The sequence below is a fragment of the Rhineura floridana genome, chromosome 2, assembly GCF_030035675.1.
Source record: "Rhineura floridana isolate rRhiFlo1 chromosome 2, rRhiFlo1.hap2, whole genome shotgun sequence".
Taxonomy (NCBI): Eukaryota; Metazoa; Chordata; class Lepidosauria; order Squamata; family Rhineuridae; genus Rhineura; species Rhineura floridana.
In genome coordinates this window covers 14073027-14095941 of record NC_084481.1, presented here as the reverse complement: position 1 = coordinate 14095941, position 22915 = coordinate 14073027, and the positions used below count along the sequence as shown (strand labels likewise).

General features: G+C 44.5%; 1 protein-coding gene across 3 annotated transcripts in view; it reads left to right on the top strand.

Annotated features, from left to right (window-relative positions):
* The window catches only part of KANSL1L (KAT8 regulatory NSL complex subunit 1 like), a 105475-nt gene that overhangs the window by 30468 nt on the left and 52092 nt on the right, over positions 1-22915 (top strand). For all 3 annotated transcript variants that reach the window (XM_061607868.1, XM_061607869.1, XM_061607867.1), the window contains exons 4-6: positions 13876-14073; positions 15946-16067; positions 16582-16786. In XM_061607868.1, the coding sequence (XP_061463852.1) occupies positions 13876-14073; positions 15946-16067; positions 16582-16786 (525 nt within the window). The remainder of the gene's footprint in view (positions 1-13875; positions 14074-15945; positions 16068-16581; positions 16787-22915) is intronic.

The following is a 22915-nucleotide window of genomic DNA, read 5'->3' as shown; positions in this document are numbered from 1 at the left end:
GAATGGACAAGCCAAACATTGGCTACAAGCTGCTAGTATAAGTACAGTGAGCAAGCACAACTGGTCATAATCAGCATCCTAAAGTAAAGGAAAATGCTTTGCATATTTTTTCCCAGGTAGCATGCCATCAGGTGAGCTGTACTCCTAGTGTCCAAAGGCAGGAATGCAGAAGAGTCAAGACCCGGGCTACTCCTTCCAGTCCTCCTGCTTTCATCCGCAGGCGTTTCGTTGTAGCCTTAGCTCAGCTAATCTCTGTCTGTGTGTGCTAGTGAGTCTCTGTGTGAGATATAGTGTTGTGTTGAAGGGTGTTTTTATATGTTACTTTGCTAGGGGGGTTTCTTTATTGTTTCCTTCCCATTTTAGTGGGTCTTTGCTGGGTTTTTTCCCTTTCTCCCCCCTTCCACTTGGGGCTTGCTGCAGCAGCACCATGGGGGGCTTTCCCCCTCTCCCCTTCCACTTGGGGTTTGTGGCTGCAGCCCTGGCAGGTAGCAGGCCGGTTACAAGCTCCAGCTCTGGGCTTTGGTCCTAGACCGCAGAGGCCTTGGCCGGAGCTCGCACCTGTGACTCTGGGCCCCTCTCTGTCCCGGAGGGGTGGTTTTTTGACCAGAGCTCATGGCTGTGACTCCAGGTCTTTGTTGCAGTCTCCAGCTCTTTGCGCAGATGTGCCCCGTCCTCTTGCCCACAGTTCATAGCACAAGACAGACCTTGGAGCTAGCAGAGGCTAGTGGCACTGTTGCTGAGGCAGCAGCTGCAGTATTAGGAGGTTCCGCCCCGGAGGTAACTGACTTTGCTCAGAGCTCACTGCTGCGGCTCTGAGCCACTGCTGCTGAGGGATGCTTGTCCTTGTGGCAGCCTTCCTGACCTTTCCACTGTCATTCTTCTCCTTGGCTGCCATTTTCTTTTTCCTCCCAACTGCCATTTTAGTTGCTTTCCGCCCTTTTTTCATGATCACCATTTTGTTTGCATTAAGTTTTCCCACTTCTTTTTCTTTAATTTTAGTTAGGTCTTCTGTGCCTCTGATCTTCTTCACTGTTACGTATTTTCCTTTGCTTTTCTCCTTTCCCTTCTTTGCATAGAAGACTGGGAGTAAAAAAATAAATAAAATAATTATATAGATATATATAGACGGGGTGGAGAGAGAGAGGAAGAGAGGGAGGCATAGTGGTTAGAGTATTGGACTACGACCTGAGAGACCAGGGTTTGAATCCCCACACAGCCATGAAGCTCACTGGATTTCCTTGGGCCAGTCACTGCCTCTCAGCCTCAGAGGAAGGCAATGATAAACCACCTCTGAATACCACTTACCACAAAAACCCTATTCATAGGGTCGCCAAAATACACAGAACAGAGAGTGAAGGAAGAAAGTTATTATCATCTGACCCTATTCTACAGTCGGGGCTGCACCGCTCCCCTCTACCATGTGCATGTGTCTTTGGTCCAGAATCACTGCATCCCTCCTACAGTACGTGTGTTGTACTTCAGTTACTACACTCCTCTGCCATGTGCGTGTATAGCATGGCAGGCTCAGTTACAATAGCAGATTCCCTTGATCAACTCTCTGATGGGGAACAGCAAGGCATGACTGATACCACAAGGCCTTTATGCAAAGATAGCTAGCAGCTTTTGTAGCCGATGCCACCCTGGACGCGACACAGTTTGCGGTTCATGCTATCTCTGTGGGGGTGATAGCAAGGAGGATGCTCTGGTTCCATCATTGGGATGCGGATACCACAGCCCGAGTCAAATCTTTCTACTGCTCCATATACAGGCACCATGTTCTTTGAAGAGGAGGCTCTCAAGTCTTTTTGGTGGATCCTGAAGACAGGCAGAAGCATGTTTTAGCCACAAATAAAAAGGAGGATCAGAGACCACTTAGGTTTGCTCCATACTGCTCCTTTCAGCCATTTTGAGGAATGTGTTCTGGAGGAAGGGGCTGCGATTTGTGATCCTTCAAGGGATCTTGGTCCAAGCAGCACTTCCATGGCTGCTCACAGCACCAGTGCAGGGCAGGTTCCTCCTTTTCATCCTTTGGAAAAGAAGGTCGCCAGCATCATCAATATTGAAGCCATTCTGGTTAGAGGCAGATTACTCCACTTGGCCAAGATGTGGCAATGCATAACTATGGACTCTTGTGTAAGAAATCAAGAGCTTTGGCAACCTCCCCCAAACAGGTTCCTGCCCTTCCGTTTGTCCCACTCTCCGGAGAGATGTAGGGGATGGAGGAAGACATACAGCATCCTCTGGACATAGTAGCTATAGAACCAGTGCCACCTGCTTAATGCCATATGAGGGTTTATTCAATTCTGTTTGCAATTCCCAAGAGAGATCTCTCCTGGAGAGACCTCAAATTCGTAAACAGGTTTGTGAGGTATTATCACTTCAAAATGGAGTTTCTAGCCTTGATCAAAGAGGCTGTACAGGAGGGGGACTTTATGGCATCTATCAATTTGACAGAGGCATCTCTCCATATTTCTGTTTAAGAACATAAGAAGAGCCTGCTGGATCAGGCCAGTGGTCCATCTAGTCCAGCATCCTGTTCTCACAGTGGCCAACCAGGTGCCTGGGGGAAGCCCGCAAGCAGGACCCGAGTGCAAGAACACTCTCCCCTCCTGAGGCTTCCGGCAACTGGTTTTCAGAAGCATGCTGCCTCTGACAAGGGTGGCAGAGCACAGCCATCATGGCTAGTAGCCATTGATAGCCCTGTCCTCCATGAATTTGTCTAATCTTCTTTTAAAGCCATCCAAGCTGGTGGCCATTACTGCATCTTGTGGGAGCAAATTCCATAGTTTGACTATGCGCTGAGTAACGAAGTACTTCCTTTTGTCTGTCCTGAATCTTCCAACATTCAGCTTCTTTGAATGTCCACGAGTTCTAGTATTATGAGAGAGGGAGAAGAACTTTTCTCTATCCACTTTCTCAATGCCATGCATAATTTTATACACTACTATCATGTCTCCTCTGACCCGCCTTTTCTCTAAACTAAAAAGCCCCAAATGCTGCAACCTTTCCTCGTAAGGGAGTCGCTCCATCCCCTTGATCCTTCTGGTTGCCCTCTTCTGAACCTTTTCCAACTCTATAATATCCTTTTTGAGATGAGGCGACCAGAACTGTACACAATATTCCAAATGCGGTCGCACCATAGATTTATACAACGGCATTATGATATCGGCTGTTTTATTTTCAATACCTTTCCTAATTATTGCTAGCATGGAATTTGCCTTTTTCACAGCTGCCACACACTGGGTCGACATTTTCATCATGCTGTCCACTACAACCCCGAGGTCTCTCTCCTGGTCAGTCACTGCCAGTTCAGACCCCATGAGCGTACATGTGAAATTCAGATTTTTTGCTCCAATATACATAATTTTACACTTGTTTATATTGAATTGCATTTGCCATTTTTCCGCCCATTCACTCAGTTTGGAGAGGTCTTTTTGGAGCTCTTCGCAATCCCTTTTTGTTTTAACAACCCTGAACAATTTAGTGTCGTCAGCGAACTTGGCCACTTCACTGCTCACTCCCAATTCTAGGTCATTAATGAACAAGTTGAAAAGTACAGGTCCCAATACTGATCCTTGAGGGACTCCACTTTCTACAGCCCTCCATTGGGAGAACTGTCCGTTTATTCCTACTCTCTGCTTTCTGCTTCTTAACCAATTCCTTATCCACAAGAGGACCTCTCCTCTTATTCCATGACTGCTAAGCTTCCTCAGAAGTCTTTGGTGAGGTACCTTGGCAAATGCTTTTTGAAAGTCTAAGTACACTATGTCCACTGGATCACCTCTATCTATATGCTTGTTGACACTCTCAAAGAATTCTAATAGGTTACTGAGACAGGACTTTCCCTTGTTCTTCTATGTGCTTAGTTAATCTAGCTTTAATAATACTTTCTACCAGTTTTCCAGGGACAGAAGTTAAGCTAACTGGCCTGTAATTTCCGGGATCTCCTCTGGATCCCTTTTTGAATATTGGCATTACATTTGCCACTTTCCAGTCCTCAGGCACGGAGGAGGACCCGAGGGACAAGTTACATATTTTAGTTAGCAGATCAGCAATTTCACATTTGAGTTCTTTGAGAACTCTCGGGTGGATGCCATCCGGGCCTGGTGATTTGTCAGTTTGTATATTGTCCATTAAGCCTAGAACTTCCTCTCTCGTTACCACTATTTGTCTCAGTTCCTCAGAATCCCTTCCTGCAAATGTTAGTTCAGGTTCAGGGATCTGCCCTATATCTTCCACTGTGAGGACAGATGCAAAATATTCATTTAGCTTCTCTGCAATCTCCTTATCGTTCTTTAGTACACCTTTGACTCCCTTATCATCCGAGGGTCCAATTGCCTCCCTAGATGGTCTCCCGCTTTGAATATATTTATAGAATTTTTTGTTGTTGGTTTTTATGTTCTTAGCAATGTGCTCCTCAAATTCTTTTTTAGCATCCCTTATTGTCTTCTTGGATTTCTTTTGTCAGAGTTTGTGTTCTTTTTTATTTTTTTCATTCAGACAAGACTTGCATTTTCTGAAGGAAGACTTTTTGCCTCTAAGAACTTCCTTGACTTTGCTTGTTAACCATGCTGGCATCTTCTCGGCCCTGGTGGTACCTTTTCTGATCTGTGGTATGCAGTCCCGTTGAGCTTCTAATATAGTGTTTTTAAACAACTTCCAAGCATTTTTGAGTGATGTGACCCTCTGGACTTTGTTTTTCAGCTTTCTTTTTACCAATCCCCTAATTTTTGTGAAGTTTCCTCTTTTGAAGTCAAATGTGACCGTGTTGGATTTTCTTGGCAATTGGCCATTTACATGTATGTTTAATTGAATAGCACTATGGTCACTGCTCCCAATCAGTTCGACAACACTTACATCTTGCACCAGGTCCCGGTCCCCACTGAGAATTAAGTCCAGGGTCGCCATCCCTCTGGTCGGTTCCATGACCAACTGATCTAGGAAATAGCCATTTAGAATATCTAGAAATTTTGCTTGTTTGTCATGACTGGAACACATATGCGGCCAGTCTATGTCTGGGTAGTTGAAGTCACCCATTACTACCACGTTTCCTAGTTTGGATGCTTCCTCAATTTCATATCCCATCTCAAGGTCTCCCTGAGCATTTTGATCAGAGGGAGGATAGATCGTTCCCAGTATTAAATCCCTCCTGGGGCATGGCATCACCACCCACAACGATTCTGTGGATGAGTTCGCCTCTTTTGGGGTTTCAAGCTTGCTGGATTCAATGCCTTTTTTCACGTATAGAGCGACTCCGCCACCAATACGTCCTTCCCTGTCCTTCCGATATAGTTTATATCCAGGGATAACCATATCCCACTGGTTTTCTCCATTCCACCAGGTCTCCGTTATGCTCACTATATCAATGCTCTTCTCTAAGTCCAAGCACTCCAGTTCTCCCATCTTGGTTCGGAGGCTCCTAGCATTAGCGTACAGGCACTTGTAAGCAGTGTCCCTCTTCAAGTGTCTTTGGCACTTGTGGTTAGGCCTGTGGTAATTTTGCCCTTCTGAATTTATATCCTGTGCCCCTGCTCTCACAATGCCTACTTCTAGGCTTACCCCTTTTAAAATTTCATCATTTCTTTGGTCTTTATCCCAGGGGGGAGGTTTATTCCGAACCGGACCTTCCTCAGCTCCTGTCGGGTTTCCCCCCTAAGTCAGTTTAAAAGCTGCTCTGCTACCTTTTTAATTTTAAGTGCCAGCAGTCTGGTTCCATTCTGGTTCAAGTGGAGCCCATCCCTTTTGTACAGGCCCGGCTTGTCCCAAAATGTTCCCCAGTGCCTAACAAATCCGAACCCTTCCACCCAACACCGTCGTCTCATCCACGCATTGAGACTGCAAAGCTGTGCCTGTCTGGCTGGTCCTGCGTGTGGAACCGGTAGCATTTCAGAGAAAGCCACCTTGGAGGTCCTGGCTTTCAGCATCCTACCTAGCAACCTAAATTTTGCTTCCAGGACCTCACGGCTGCATTTCCCCATGTCGTTGGTGCCAACATGCACCACAACCGCTGACTCCTCCCCAGCACTGTCTACCAAACTATCTAAACGACGGGCAATATCTGCAACCTTCGCACCAGGCAGGCAAAACACCTTGCGGTCTGCACGCCCATCACACACCCCACTGTCTATGTTCCTAATGATCGAATCACCCACTACAAGGATCCCTCCACCCCCTGGAGATATATCCTCGGCACGAGAGGATAGCTGCTCATCCTCCAAGGATCCCCTTCTAAGGGATCGTTTCCCTCTTCCTCGGCTGAATGTTCACCTTCCCTGATAGCAGAAGAGCTATCATCCTTGGATTGGGACACAGCTATAACGTCCCTGAAGGCCTCCACACACCTCTCTGGTTTTCCAGGTCAGCCACCTTGGCCTCACGGAAATAAAGTCGTTCCCGGAGAGCCAGGAACTCATTGCACTGAGAGCACACCCACGACTTCTGTCCAACAGGCAGATAGTCGTACATGCTGCAGGCAGTGCAAAACACTGGAAAGCCCCTACACCCCTGCTGGCTTCTTACCTGCATAGTTTTGTTTAAGGTTTATTACGTCAATGGGTTGGGGACCGCGGTTTAGTTGAGGTCAGGGAACAGATGGGCAGAATGGGGGGCCCTGGCCTCCTCGCTCTGCTGCTTAACTCGCCTCGACGCTTCGTCAGCTGGGGCCCCCTCGACGCTTCATCAGCTGGGGGCCCCTCTAGCTTGTGGAGCAGGCTCCCTCGCTTGGGTGCTCTGAATTTATATGTGTGGCTGGTCCCTCCCAGCTACTGCAGCCAGGCAGTGATGTGTTAATTGAGGCTGATGGCTCAACTATCAGCTGGGGCTTAACTCCTTAGGATTATCTCAGGCTTCCTTCCTTTGAAGGCAGGAAGGCAGGCTTCCTTCCTTAGCGAGGGGCGGGGCTGTTTAAAGACTTTTGTTTGTTTGCTGTTTTCCCACCTAGAACAGCCTGACCTTTCTTTAACCTAGGGAAACAGAGCTTGTGGTTGTGTTTAAGGAAGGCTAAAGCTGCCCTTTTTAGCAAAGACTGAGCTGACTCTCTCCCTGTATGTATTGGTGGAGTTTCCTTTTTCCCCTTCTCTCCGACTGGAATTTAGCCTTGTTTACAGTGTCCCCTGAAGCTTTCCTGCTAGGGTGGTGTTGAAAACTAGCTTTCTATAGGCTTCCTTCTCCTAGGATCTGTCTCCCAAGATATTGGTTCTTCCAGGATTTGGCTTCTAGCTCAGGGTGACCTTAGGCTGTCCTTATTACTTATTGCTCTGAGCTGTTTTAATTCAATTAAAGAATGAAATAAATGGGAGCTTTTCGCTCTGCTGCTTAACTCGCCTTGATGCTTTGTCAGCTGGGGCCTTGACGCTTCATTAGCTGGGGCTTCCTCTAGCTAATAAGCAGGCTCCCTCGCTAGGGTGCTCTGAATTTATATGTCTACCCACAGACAATTTCAGAGGTTTGCATGTGGCCAACACCATTTTCAATACTGGGCCTTGCCGTATGGTCTCTCATCGGCTCTGTGTTCACAAAGGTGATAGTTATGGTCGCCCATTTCCACTTCCAGGGTGTTTACATATCTGGATGACCTTCTGGTCCGGGCAGACTCTGTGAACCAGCTATTTCTTCAATTCTATCAGTAAATCCTTCACAGGCTTCCACTGGGACTCATCTTCTGGCCAAGCGCTTTCTGAAAAGTGCTGCTTCACTCTCCCCAGCAGAGTCTCGCTGCTTTCCATCCTGGAGCCTCCAGAAGGTGCTGCAAGCACTCAGAATGGTGCTGTTGTGAGTCCTTTCTTTTAAGGTTCTATTTCTAGTGGCCATCTTCTTGGCTCGATGAGTGTCAGAGTTGGGAGCGCTGTCTTTGGCCTGCCATCTCTGTATCTTCCATAAAGACTCCATTGTTTTACATCCTGACCCATCCTTTAGACCTAAAGTAAGTTCAGTGTTCCACTGTAACCGGGTCATTATATTGCCATCATTTTGCCCCAATCTTGTCCATCCGAAGGAGAAAGTCTGGCAGAGCCCTTTAGGTTTATTTAGTTTGTACCCAGGACATTCAGCTTACTGAATCTTTGTTTATGTCTTTTCACCCAAGAACTCTGGAGGGAAAGTCTCAAAGTCTACTTTATCTTGCTGGCTATGTGCCTACATTACTCTGACCTATGTCTCGCAATATAACTGCAGACTCTACTAGATCTGTAGCCACCATGGCTGCATTTGCAACAAATGCACCTCTTGCAGACATTTGCAGAGCTGCTCTATGGTCGACCCCAGACTCATTCATTAAACACTATAAGATAGACCATCATGCCTCTGCTGATGCCTCTTTCGGGAGGCGTGTCCTGCAACAAGTAGTAACTCATGTATAGGCAGTGGGGTGGTCCCTCCCCACTAGGGCTGCTTTGGTACATCCCACTTGATGACATGCCACCTGGGGAAAATGTACTGTTGGTCTCATCTGAAAGGTGGTTTCCCCAGGTATCATGCCATCACGACTCTTCCTGATGGGGACTGCCTATGAGTTCTTGTTTGTTTTATTAGCTTTATTTATTAACTTTCTTGTATGTTCTTAGTGTGAATACTTTCCTTGTGTGATTGAATGCATACTGTTTTCCTGAGTCAAGACTTTGTTGTATATATTCCGGGCTATGGCTGCTCCTTTGTTTGTGCAGTGGTCCATTTCTTTTGTTGTTTTGTATGCTCTCCATGTGACCACTGTCAAGAGGTCTTCCTTTGGCCTTGTCTGGAATGAATTAAGGAGGACTGGAAGGAGCAGCCTGGGTCTTGACTCTTCTGCATTCCCGGCTTCAGACACTGGGTGGCGCTACAGCCCACTCGATTACATGATACCTGGGAAAACCACCTTTAAAATTAAATTAAAACAGAAAAAACACAGATAATTTTAACTTATTTTTCCCCCCAAGATGTGAATAGCATGGCAGAAAATGTCTATTGAAAACAAAGAGTTAACTGGTAAAGACAATCTGAGTCTTCTGTTTATATGAACAAGAATTTTTATAAAGGTTTATATAAGTGATACCTGATTTCTTGTAGATTAATCTGTATAATTTCTTGTAGATTAATCAGTTTTGGAAAAATGGCGGGGTATAAATAAAGACAACAATAACAACAACAACAACAACAACAATAATAATATATGGAAATAAAAAATAGCTGATGGCAAGTTAAAGCAAATTTTTATACATATATTATGGAATTGCCTGGTGCTTAAACTAATTTTGAAGAAAATTGTGCAATCTGAACTATAATTTGGTCCTCTGTATCTTGTAATGCAGTAATGATCCTGCTTGATCATCTAGATTTTAGAGGGATAGATTGAACCAATTAAAAAAAACATAACTAGTTGCTGCAAAAGTGCTGGTAGCTAAAGAATGGAGATGTAATTCTGTTCCTACTTGAAAATAATGGTTGCCTAAGATGTGGAAGTTAGAAACAATGGGAAAATTGACAGAATTAATTAGATCAACAAACAGTGAATGGATAATAGAATGTTTTAATAAGAAATGGTCTCATTTTATTTCATAAAAGATAAATACAACTTGGATATTAAAGATATAGAAGTTTTTCTTTTCTAATAACAATGGCTACAATGCTATATATACATACCTGGACTCAATGGGACTTGGCTTTTAGGAAGATAGGTTAAATTTACGTTGTTAGTTAGTATACCTTGAATGTTACCCTTTTTAACTTGCCTACTTTTCAGTTGAAATTTATTAATAGTTCCAAAAAACAAATATTTCATTCCATACAATGAGGGAAAAGAAACTGAAAAAATACAAGAAAGCCCACTAACAGTACGTTTTTGTTGTTAAAGAATGAAACAATATTAGGACAAAATTAAAACCAATACCCCTGAATAATTTTGTGAAAAGTCACTGACAAATCTTTATACCTTGCAACTGATTTGGTTACATTAGATTGTGTATCCATAACCAGGAAAGCCTTGTACCACTCTAAAGTACCTCCTGTACCTTGTACCACTCTAGAGATTGTCCTGGGAAGGAAGTGATTAATGGACCTACAAGTCTGTTTTTTTCATCTCTGTATAAATTGCACAGTAGTACCATGTGTAGTACAGTTTCTAACTCTTCACTACCACATGGACAAACATGGAATGTAATTAAATCTTCCTTCCAAAATAGCTGAGGGTGTTTGATTTCATGATCATAAAATCAAATTAGCTTCAATGCTTTCCTAAATTCTGGGACAAATGGCAACTTTAAGTAATTAGTACATGCTCCTTGTGTATACACAGCAACACCCAAATGTAATGGAAAAGAAATCATCTTGGCACATCTTATATACTCTGATAATCAGTATATTTGGCCTGTTGTGATAGAGCAGATTTTACCTTACTGTAGTCCTCAATATACGGTTTCAACATACCATGAGAACAAAAAAATAAAGAATTGGTCACACATTTATTGACAGCTGCAAGCACTGGAAGGTACTCAAACTGCATAGCAAAGCACTGGAAGGAGAAAATATCACACAAGTTGTGGGCATCTAGGGGACCAACTACACAAGCTTAATTTTTAGCAATACGGCAGGACTTTGTTTCTTATACAAATGATGATGCACATAGGTATCCATTAACTTCACTCTGTGTAGAAATAAGATGAAAATGAATAGAACGTTGTGGTAACTGCGTAAATGGAAAATGGAAAAAAACAAATGAGGTCAGCTAATCATTTGTTAAGTCTGATTCCCTAAGTACATGGAATAAATTGATAAGGTTGTTTAGTTTTTATTATGTACATGGAATTATGTTTTTACCTGCTCCTGATTGTAATTTATAATTTTCAAATTAATTTAGCTTAGCTCTGTTCTTTTTTCTAATTTTTTCTTTCCTTTTTTTAAAATTTAATTTGTTATGAACTGTAATGTTAAAAAAAAAATGGAAATGGACTGCCTTCAAGTTGATTCAGACTTATGGTGACCCTATGAATAGGGTGTTCATGGTAAGCGGTATTCAGAGAGGGTTTACCATTGCCTCCCTCTGAGGCTAGTCCCCACCTGGCTAGGGCCTGCTCAGCTTGCCACAGCCGCACAAGCCAGCCCCTTCCTTGTCCGCAACTGCCAACTGGGGGGCAACTGGGCTCCTTGGGACTATGCAGCTTGCCCACAGCTGTACAGGTGGCAGGGCAGATAACCCCTTAGCCACTCACTGTGGGGGTGATCTTTAGCTGGCTTTTGCCACTCAGGGGACACGAGCGGGGATTTGAACTCGCAGACTCTGGACTCCTAGCCAGGCTCTCCTCCCAACTGTGTTAAAACAATAACATAAAATTAAATGATTTGAATAATTTTTTTTAAAGAAAGAACCAAATTTGTTTTCCAGGAGATTCTTCCAATTACTCCTATGAGTCTTCACAGAGTAAATATAGCAAATTAAAAGAATCATCCAAGAATAAAAATTGAAGTCAATTAGCCAAGCTTTGTCTTCTACTGAAATAGAACTAGGACTGCTGAAGGCAATCATTTGAACATAACAAGTGTTTTACACACAAAAATTGACAGAACCATTTCAAGTATGTTCCTACACACTGTCTGATAATTTGCCATCCTGAGAAATTCTGCTTTCATTTTTTCAGAGTTCTTTGATTGTACAGAAAAGATGGGAAGTATTGGCAGTACCTGAGGAAGGCTTAGAAACCAGAATTGAACTTGGCATAATTGGCTAGAGGACTGGTATAATCAGAGACCTGCAGTTAAAGATAAACCAGGGATAGGGAACCTGTGGCCCTCCAGATATTTGTTGAGTACAACTCCCATAATCTCTGACCATTGGCCATTATTATTTATTAAATTTGTATCCCACCTCTCCTCCTAGAAGGAGTCCAGGGTGGGAAATGAAAACATTATTTAAAATGGAAATGGAGTGCCTTCAAGTCATATGGCGACCCTATGAATAGGGTTTTCATGAGGCTGAGAGGCAGTAACTGGCCCAAGGTCACCCAGTGAGCTTCATGGCTATGTGGGGATTTGAACCCTGGTCTCCCAGGTCGTAGTCCAACACCGTAGTGGTTTGGGAATTGACTAAGGTTTATTTTAAACGACATCTGTAGTTCGTGCATAGTGATTAGCCGGGATTTGCTGAAAATGAAGTAAATTCTGCTGAAGTTCTTCTCCCAGCCATATGGGGGGGGGGGGCTGAGGCTCGTACCAACTCCTTCCTACTTGAGCACAGCATGGATGAGCAGGAAGGAGCTGCTATACACCTCAGACTTAAGTGCTTTTCTCTCCTCCTGTGTGATACAGGAGAAGGACTTCTGCAGAGTTCCTTACACTGGCTATGTTCACATATGTAAAGTGAAACTCAAAAGTATTCTGAGTTGTTGCATTGAGGAAAGTAGTTATGGGGGATTCAGTATAAGCAAAAAACATATTCCAGCCATTTTGTGGTTATGGAAGAGTTAAATAGTGATAAGGGTAACATTGATTTGTTTTTATATTCCAGTCTCTGTATAATTTAATTAATTAATTAATTGTTAAATGTTTTATAATTGTCTTTCAGGAGCATTGCCCTCCAAAGACAGTGTACAAAATTTCATAAAAACATAATAAAAAGTAAACTCATCAAATTAAAAACACATAAAAACAGAATTTAAATAAAAATACCTTATGATTTCTCTTAAAAATTGACAAATCTGAGGCCTTGCATATTCCCTGGGAGAGGGAATTTTGAGAGGTGCAGGTCCATCATTGAAAAGACCCTGGCCCTCGTACTCATCAATCTGGCATCTTGTATCAAAAAGCCAGAGAACAAGGCCTCAGCAGCTGATTGTAAAATGCAGGCAGGCTCATACATATGCAGGCAATCCTTCCAATAATCTTGTCCCAAAGTCAGCACTGTAAATCGAGCTCAGAAACAAGCAGGTAGCCAGTATAACCAATATAGATGTGTTTTGAACTGATGACATCTATAAGACCTCTTGCTGCTACATTCTGTACCAATTGAAGTTTCTGAACAGTCTTTAAAGGCAGCTCCAAATAGAGCACATTAAGTAATCCAGCTTCAATTGTAAACAGAACATGTGTCACTGAGGCAAGGTCTGCTTTTTTCAGATAGCACTGCAGCTGGTAAACTAGCCAAAGCTAGTAAAAAGAGTAGCAACAGTTGTAGGTGGAATTTTTACCTTCTCCCATGTAAATATTTTCTAACATTCTCTGCAACTCCTCCTCCTCTTCGTCAAAAGTCTAATACAGAAAATTGAAGAAGGAAAAAATATTCTGAAATATTTTATTTTGAAGTAAGTTAAATAGTTTTTAAAGCATGTTTTAAAATAAGTTATTGCTGCCTGGGCTTTTGTCTACATGCTGTTTTCAAATTCAAATAATAAGATCTTTCTTTTGTGTCCTACATTGTTTATTGTTTCTTAAACTTTGCCCTTCTATTCTCCCAACTAGGAAAATCTAAGATATACTTAAGTACCTTATATTGCAATTCAGTGCAGAATTACTTGGGAGTAAGTGTCATTGAAGTCAGTCAGATCTTCATCTGAGTAAGCACACTGCAGTGGGCTGATTGGCATAGCAACTTGCAGATCTGATTGCTAAATCATAGTGTTGAGGCAGCACCGCATCTACATTGGCCCTCGGTGTTTTTCATTTAAAAAGATGAAACTAGAATATGATGTAACAGTCAAGATATTTTCGAACTGGAGCAGAAAATTACTAATGTTAACTTCTTGCAAAAAATGAAAGGTGCAGCTTTACTGTCATGTGAGATTATTTACCTGGTCTGTGTACAGCTCACACTCTGAGTTTTAAATCATTAATCAAAGTGTTTCAGGGAGCTCCAGCAGTACTTTTTAAGAGATTACAGTCAATACACAGTTGTGTTGAATTGCTGTCGTCTAGGGAATGGTGATTTTAGAAGAATTTCCAAATCCAAAGGACATCTTGAGGAAGCGAACACAACTGGTAGACCATGAAGCTTTATTAAACACCACAGGGAATTCACAGGCTCCCCTTGAAAAGCAGGATGCGTGGCCGGAACATGATTTTGAAATGTCACCCAGCAGTCCGACTCTGCTTCTCCGTAACATAGAAAAACAGGTATTCAAGTGAGAATGAGCATCAAATAGAATTAGATAATATGTTATTAAACAAAACACATGTAAACTGTATAACACTTCATTAAATAAGACTCAGGTTATTTTTTGTGATGATTGTTATTTTAAGTTGTTTTAGTTGTTTTTAATTACCTATTTTAAACTGTTGTAACCAGCCATGGGACCTTAAGGTGAAGGGCAGATAGTAATTTAAATAGTAGTAGTAGTAGTAGTAAAATACTATGTATTTCTGTAAGCATGATCCACATAATTTGCAGGAAGTGAGAGATAGTATCGTGGTTTTGTAAACTGTAAGAAGGCAGTAAACTTTAAATTGCCTTCCCCCCAAAATCTGGTAAAGATGTATTGAGAGACAAGTCAGTGTAGGTGGGCATTCGTTATATGCTTAAACCCCCAACTGATGTATTTAGGGGCAATCCTATAGGCATTTACACAGGGCTGAGGGGAATTAGGATATGGCAGATCTCTGGCATAAGTCCCTCATCCCAGCTCAGGAACAGCTTAGCCACAGCTCAGCCAACAAAACCCCACCCCTCCAAGCTCAGCCGAGGCAGGCATAAGTTAAGCCAGTGCAAGTTCCAAAAAGGGGGCATTCCAAGGGTGTAGCAGGGGCAGGACTGAGGGGAGGGGGACTTACACCGTATCCCACATCTGTGCAGCTTGATCATGTGACGTCCAGTCCTGGCGTAAGTTAAGCAGAGGGAAAAGGGTGGTTAAGTAAAAACACACAATAGCTCGTTTTTTAAAATGTTCTTAGTTTCTTTCCACTGGGCTCTGCAGGCTGAGCTGGCATTCTCCCCTCCCAAGGGTTCCTGAATGGAGTTAGGATCTGGCATAGCTTAAGCCGGCTGCCAGCTTCCTCAATGTATGATTGCTCTGTTAGAGTAGAGCACTGGTTCTCAACCTGGGGGAGATTGGGGAGGCAGAGTGTAGGTGGAATTAAGGGGGACACTGGCACACACACACAGCCTCAGAGATGGGGGATGAGCAAGTCCTGAGCTTCCTCACTGCTCCTCGGTTCTGTCTGGGCTGAAGGTGAGATCTGGACGGCCTCACAAATAAGAATAATTTTTAAAAGGAGTTGGCAGTGAATTGGGAACCCAGGCAGGCAGGCTGCCAGGAAGGAAGGGGGAAAGCAGCCTTTCCTTACAGCCTTGCTTCTTTTGCTTCACGAAAAGCCCTATCCTCTCCTGAGTAAGGGTGTCGTTACCAGTGGCAGTGCGAGGAGACGGGAGTTGTTGATAGTAATCCCCTCTTCTTTTTGGTAGCTCTACTCTCAGCCTCCTTTGGCATCTCCCATGTGTTTTATAGGTAGATGCCTGCCTTTGGTGTGCCTGAAAGTGCTCTGGTGCTTCAGCAAAAGTCCTCCCCTTTTGTTTGGAGCATAGGGGAGGTGTCGTCTTCAGCGGCAGTGGGGAACAGACAGTGTCCAGGAAATTAAGACTTTTAAAAAATAAATAAATAATTCATTTATTTACTGTTCAAAGCCCCTCTAGATTACTTCATGGCCTCCAGGTTGGGAACCACTGCCCTAGAGCATTTCAGGATACTTAAGACACTTAGAGATGAATGGCCATCCATTATGAACTGGCAATTTAGAAGAAGGCTGGACTCCACTAAGCACTTTGTCTAGATCTTCAGGCAGCAGTAACTGAAGGCCATCCAAAGAAACCAGACATGGCAGTACCCTGGACACATCCTCAGACTGAATTGATATATTTGTGGCATCTTCTGTTGCACAAGTGGAAGTCCATTTCACTCACACATAGACAGCTTTGAGTATAACTCTGAGTTCTTTCAACTGTTATTTTCTGTGCATTCAATTTGAAGTCTTCCCTTTTTCTGTTTCTTTCAGAGTGCTCAACTGAGTGAAATAATCAGCAGTCTGATTACTCCCCTCAATCTATCTCCCACATCCTCTCCTCTTTCCTCAAAGTCCTATAAGCAGAAGGAGTTGGCCAATGGCATTTCTATGAGGTAGGTGATGTGTGTTTGTGTGGGAAACTTCAGAGCAGTAGTTTAGTATTATAAGGCTGCAATTCTATACACACTTATTTGGGAGTATTGCTGCAATCCCAACTCTGCTTACACGGGAGAAAGCCCAGTGGGACTTACTTCTGAGTAGGCATAGGATTGCACTGTAAGTACTTTCAAACTCAGTAGGGCTTGCTTCTGAAGAGACACGCATAGAATTGCACTGTGTTTTTAAAAAGTCCCTGTTTGATAACAAAGCTGCTGTTCAAAATAATGTGCCATGTGTCATGAAATCTATGAATTGTATAGAGCTATTACAAAAAGTAAACATAGTTAATTTATTATTTTAACTTAATAGCCTCCTATGATAATCAGAGCGATATACAATATAAAACACATGAACACTGATCTTGAACTTGGTGCATGGACTGGAACTCAACTATTATATAATTAATATGAAGAGCTTTTTATATTGAGTATTGGTAATGTTCTAAGATAATTATTTGGTACATTTCAGGGATTCAGAGAACAATGAGGAAATTTCATGTTCCAGTAATTGGTTGGTTGACCAGCAACACCTGAAGAAGAGGAGGAAAGAGAAGGCAAAGCTGAGAACGTCATCTGTTGCCATGATGTGCACATCTGCTCGCACCAGACCACTTCAGAGTTTTCAAAGGAGAAAGCTGTACAAAATGAGCACTGCTTTCAGTTCAAACCTGCAGGTGCAAATAGGTTTCTCTATATTATTATTATTATTACTTATTAATATGGTAGGAGCCCAGGGCAACAAACACTAAAACATCATAAAAAACAGACTTTAAAATATATTAAAACAAAACATCTTTAAAAACATGCTAAAACAAAACATCTCTATATCTTTAAGAAAGTGTGTTAAGGTTCCAGCCATATGTGCCAATTTATTATGGGTGTGGTGTTTATGTGTGTGTGTTTCTCCAAAGTATTCCTGCTCTTGTTTTGTGAGACCCTGAATGAGGATAGCTAGTTTTCAAGAAGCAGGTCAAATGTGAGGCTGACCACACACAAGGCTAAGGTGAATTTCCTAAATTGGCCTGGTTGAGCACAGTTGCCTCTGTTTTTCTAACTAGCTTTGATGTTGGAACAAGCATTCTACATACTCTCTTCATCCTTAAAAATAATGAAAGCAAACCCAATATTAGGATATTCTAAATTATTTTTCTTTGTTATCCAAGCTCTCGGATTTACAGGCTAACCCTGTATTGTAATCTGGGTCTTCCCCTTTGGGTGAGAAAAGAGTAGAAGAGAGAAACAAGTAAGAGAGAAAATGTACCATTGGTCTCACCTGAAAGGTGATTTTCATAGGAAGGAGCCATCACTGTGGGAAATAGTTCCACCTATCGTGCGAAGGCAAGAATGTTTTTGAAGTCAAGACTAGGGACGTCATGCCCCTCCCACTCTCCAGTTCATTCGTAGCGAGTCTAAAAGAGATATCTAAAAATACAAGAACAAGGCCAACAGGCCTGCCAGGAAAATAACATAATAGTCACATGCATAACAACATGACTCTAACATAACTTCATAACATAACAGAACTAAAAGTCTTGACTTCACTCTTAAATTTAAATATAATATGGAAACAATAACATGTAACCCATTGATAAAATCGCTAGTCATCCTCCAACTGGGAGGGTCGTGATGGCCCCTTCCTATGAAAATCACCTTTCAGGTGAGACCAATGGTACATTTTCCATAGGAAGTGGGCCATCACTGTGGGATGTACCAAAGCAACCCATATAGGGAGGGACCACCCACATGTTAATCCTCATTAAGAACCTGTTGCAACACTCGTCTGCCAAAAGAAGCATCAGCAGAGGCATAATGATCAATTTTATAATGTCTTATAAACGAGTGTGGGGAAGACCAGACTGCGGCCCTACAAATATCGGCAACAGGAGCATTAGTAGCAAAAGCAGCCGAAGTGGCAGCTGACCTAGTAGAATGAGCTGTTATACTAGCAGGAACTGGCAGCTTCAGGGACTCATATGCTAAGGTAATGCATGCCCTTAACCAACGGGATAAGGTAGGATTGGATACTTTATGCCCCATAGACCCTGGATGAAAGGATACAAACAGAGACTCCGTTCGTCGAATCTCTTGGGTCCTAGACAGGTAGGTCTTGAGAGCCCTCCGGACATCCAACGAATGCCAAGCCTTCTCGAGAGGATGGGTAGGATTCGGGCAAAAGGAAGGCAAAACAATGTCCTGGTTGCAATGAAAAACTGAATCGACCTTGGGACGAAAGGAAGGGTCAGTCTTCAGCACAACAGAGTCCTTATAGAAGACGCAGAGGTGTCTAGCAGAAGACAATGCGCCCAACTCCGAAACGCGTCTGGCAGATGTGATTGCGATCAGAAACAGGACCTTGAAGGACAGTATACGTAGGGGCACAGTCCTGATGGGTTCAAACGGAGGGCGTTGCAAAGCCTGCAGAACTTTCGGCAAACTCCATGAGGGGAACCGATGGACAACAGCCGGAGAGCGTAGGGCGACTCCCCTCAAAAAACGTTTGATGAACGGATGTGAGGAGATATGATCTCCAGGAGAGGACACTGAGAGAATGGATGACAGAGTAGACGCCTGTCGACGTAGAGTGTTGGGTCGAAGTCCCATCATAAAGCCAGTATGGAGAAATTGGAGCACCTGGTGCACATTGGCCTGGGATGGATCGTGGTGGTGGGACTGACACCACTTGGAGAAAGCCACCCAGGTATGTTGATAAATGCGAGTGGTAGATGGTCTTCTCGAGGCCAAAATAATATCAATCACAGCGTCAGACAGTCCAGCTGACCTCAAGTGTCTCCGTTCAAACGCCACGCTGTTAGATTGAGCCAAGTAGGGTCCTGGTGCAGTACTGGGCCCTGGGATAGGAGGTCTGGCGTTACTGGAAGTGTCCAAGGATCCATCATTGACATTGCCAGAAGATCTGAGAACCACGGTCGGCGTGGCCAAAATGGTGCTATCAGAACCAGCTGTGCCCTTTCGGTTCGCGCCTTCCTCAAGGTTTTGGCTAACAATGGTATGGGAGGAAAGGCGTACAATAGACCGTCTGGCCACGGTGTTGTCAGAGCATCCACTGCTTCTGCTGTTGAGTCCAGGTATCGAGCAAAGTACCTTGGAAGCTGGCAATTGTGACTGGAAGCAAACAGGTCGACTGAGAGGGCGCCGAACCGACACTGGAGACGATGGAAAATGGCTGGATGAAGTTTCCATTCTCCTGGGAAGACCTGTTGTCTGCTGAGCCAGTCTGCTGTCACATTCCAAATCCCTCTGAGGTGCTCTGCTTTCAGGGATTGTAGATGTTGTTCTGCCCAGACAAAGATGAGGGAGGCTAAGTCCTGCAGAGGACGAGACCTGGTGCCCCCCTGTCTGTTCAAATGTGATTTTACACACGTGTTGTCTGTTCGAATGAGCACATGCTGCAAAGGGAACAGAGATTGAAAATGACATAGAGCCAAGTGGACAGCCTTTAGTTCCAGCCAGTTGATGCTTCGAGATTGCTCTGCGTTGGGCCAAACCCCTTGAACGTACTGGGAGTTGCAGTGGGCTCCCCAACCTATGAGGCTGGCGTCTGTGGTCACGACGGTTCTGCGGGGTTCTCTGAACGACGTGCCCTTGGAGAGGTGTTGAACCTTGGTCCACCAGCGGAAGGAGAGGCGCAGAGCGGGGCTCAAACGAACTTTGCGATGGTTGGAGCTGGCAATGTTTTTTTGAAAAGGCAACAGAGTCCACTGAAGGGGCCGAGTGTGAGCCCGAGCCCAGGGCACAATGTGGATTGTGGAGATAAACATCCCGAGCGCTCTGGCGAGAAGCATGACGTCTGCGGATGTTTGTTGCATCAGGGACCTTGCGATGCTTGTGATGGCAGTGATGCGATCTGGAGCCAGGAAGACCATTGCCTGCAGGGTGTCCAACATTGCCCCAAGATGTAGTAGGCGTTGGGTTGGTTGGAGATGGCTTTTGTCGAAGTTGACAAGCCAGCCGTAGGTCTGCAAAACATTGAGGGTGATCATTAAATGATGATGAGCCAGCTCTTCAGATTTGGCCCGTATGAGCAGATCATCCAAATATGGGTAGATATGAACCCCTTGGGTCCGAAGGTAAGCCACTAGGATGAGTAGCACCTTGGTAAATACTCTTGGAGCAGAGGAGAGGCCAAAAGGCATCGCTCTATATTGAAAATGTTGGTGGCCAAAAGCAAACCGAAGAAACTTTCTGTGGGCTATGCAAATGGGTACATGGAGATACGCTTCCTTAAGGTCGATAGAAGCCAGGAAGTCTCCTTCATGCAGACTCTCGGTAATGGAATGGAGAGATTCCATTTTAAACTTGCGGTATGTTACAAAACGGTTGACAAACTTGAGATCCAATACCGCCCTCCAAGATAAATCTCGTTTTGGCACAGCAAATAGGAGGGAGTACACCCCTTCCGATCTCTCAGTTGTGGGAACTGGCTCTATTGCCGCTATGTGCAAGAGGTGATGTATAGCTGTCTGCATGATGTTGTGCCTGGCTGGTGCCCTTGGGCAAGGAGACGGGTGGAATCTGTCTGATGGGGTTGCCCAGAACTCTATGGTATAGCCATAAGTGAAGAGGTCCCTGATCCAGGAGACCTTAGTGAGGCGCAGCCATCGATCTCCAAAATTAAGTAATCTGCCACCTATGGGGATGGCGTTAATACTACTTGTGTAGGCGAGGACCTCCCCTATATGAGGACGATGAGTTGCCCCTGCGCCCTTGGTACTGACCTCTGCCCTGGAAGCGTCGGTTCCAGGAACCCCTGAATGCGTTGGAATCATAGGGTCTGAAATCGCGGCCTCGTCCTCCTGGCCGCGTTCCTCGAAAAGGCTGGTTAGAACGAAAGGAGGGAAATCGCCTAAAGGGCCTGTGGTCGATGTTCTTGACTGTGGCTAGAACCGGTTTATGGGCGTCTTTTGGATCAACCAGAACTGCCTTTAGAGCTTCCTCGCCGAAGAGTAGAGATCCGGAGTAAGGGGCCTTGGACAGGTTCAATCTGGCCGCTGAATCAGCTTGCCAGTGGCGAAGCCAGAGGGTACGACGAGCGACTATTTGAGTCGTCATGGCTCGTGCCCCTAATTGGGTGGCATCCAAAGTGGCATCGGCCACAAAAGCTGCTGTCTTACGTAATTTCAATAGTGCTCTTTTGAAGGCGACAGGATCAGGGTTATCATCCTCTAGAAGGTCATCCAGCCACATCATAGATGCTCTGGAGAAGATGGAGGCTGAGGCGGAGGCACGCATGGCTAGGGCAGTGGCCTCGTGGTTCTTGCGGAGGGCGAAGTCTATTCGACGTTCAGTAGTATCTTTTAGGTGGGATTCCCCTTCCCTGGGCAAGATAGATCGTGAAACGAGGCGAGCGATCGGTTCATCTATGCCAGGGACCTCTAACTTGGTGGCGAAGTCTGGGGCTAGGGCGTAAAGTCTGTCAGCCATGTTCTTGAAGCGTCGAGCTTTGAGCGGGTGGGCCCATTCATCGGAAGCTAATTTGGCAATTGGGTCCGGCACCGGGATGTAGTGTTCAGTAGGTGCAGGGGATTTGAGGACCTTGGCCCCTTTGAGAGTTGGAGCGGACGAAGTTGAGGGCGCAGTCTGGAGACCAAGGGTATGAAGTACCCTACGTGCGAGCGGTTGGTAATCTGAGGTATTGAACAAGCGATACGATGTATCCTCCTCATGATCTGAATAGTCGCTCCAGTCGTCTCCTTCAACATGGTCAGTGAAAGTTAACTCCTCCGCATACGAGGCTTCGTCCGTACATCTGCCTCTGGCTACATCGAAGGGATCTGGCGAGCAGGAAGGATGAGCAGCATGGAACGCGCGTTGGTCCATGTTGAGTGGGGGTATGGCAGGAACCTGTGGTAGTGACTGCATTTGTGTGAAATAAGCCAGCATGGCTTGGAGTTGGGAGAGGAAATCAGGAGACAGCTGCAGACCAGATGTGTGAGATGTATGTGCCTGGTGGGCTGTTGGAACAGATGTCTGAGGCGGTAAGCCAGAGGTAGGTTCGTTAGGCGAACCGTGAGGGGGAAAGCCAACAAACTCTTCCTCGTCAGAGGCAGTAGCAGGAGAATGGAAAATATCACTTATGTGTGTCTGTGCTGTGGTGGTTGTTGGCACAGAAACATAACGAGGACGCTTTGGTTTACTATGGCTGGAAAGATGTTTTGTCTTAGCCAGTGCTTTGGCATGTCTGGTCTTAGACGTGTTAGTATGTTGTGGCTTGGCTGATTGTGGCATGTCTGGCTGATCTGGCACCATGTGTGTTGATGGTGACATGCCTGGCTGTTCTGCCATCTTATATGAACCTGGGTGCAGTACACTGCCACGGAGGGGGCAGAATGTAAAGACCCGAACTGGCACAGCGTACTACCACGGAGGGGGTAGGATACACTGGCAGATGGCGAATGCACTGCCACAGAGGGGGCAGAATGCACAGAGGTATCCACGTTAATATAATATAGGCCGTTTTAGAGTTGGCACACTCAGATTAGTGCTGTGGGCTGGATTTTTGGCTTGTTCAGGGCCCCATAGGGGGCAGGATATGTAATGTAAATCAGATTTAATACAAGTCAGCCACTGATATTAAAGCTCCAGCCTTGATAATGTAATCCAGCCACTAGGATTAAAGCTCCAGCCTTGATAATGTAATCCAGCCACTAGGATTAAAACTCCAGCCTTGATAATGTAATCCAGCCACTAGGATTAAAGCTCCAGCCTTGATAATGTAATCCAGCCACTAGGATTAAAACTCCAGCCTTGATAATGTAATCCAGCCACTAGGATTAAAGATCCAG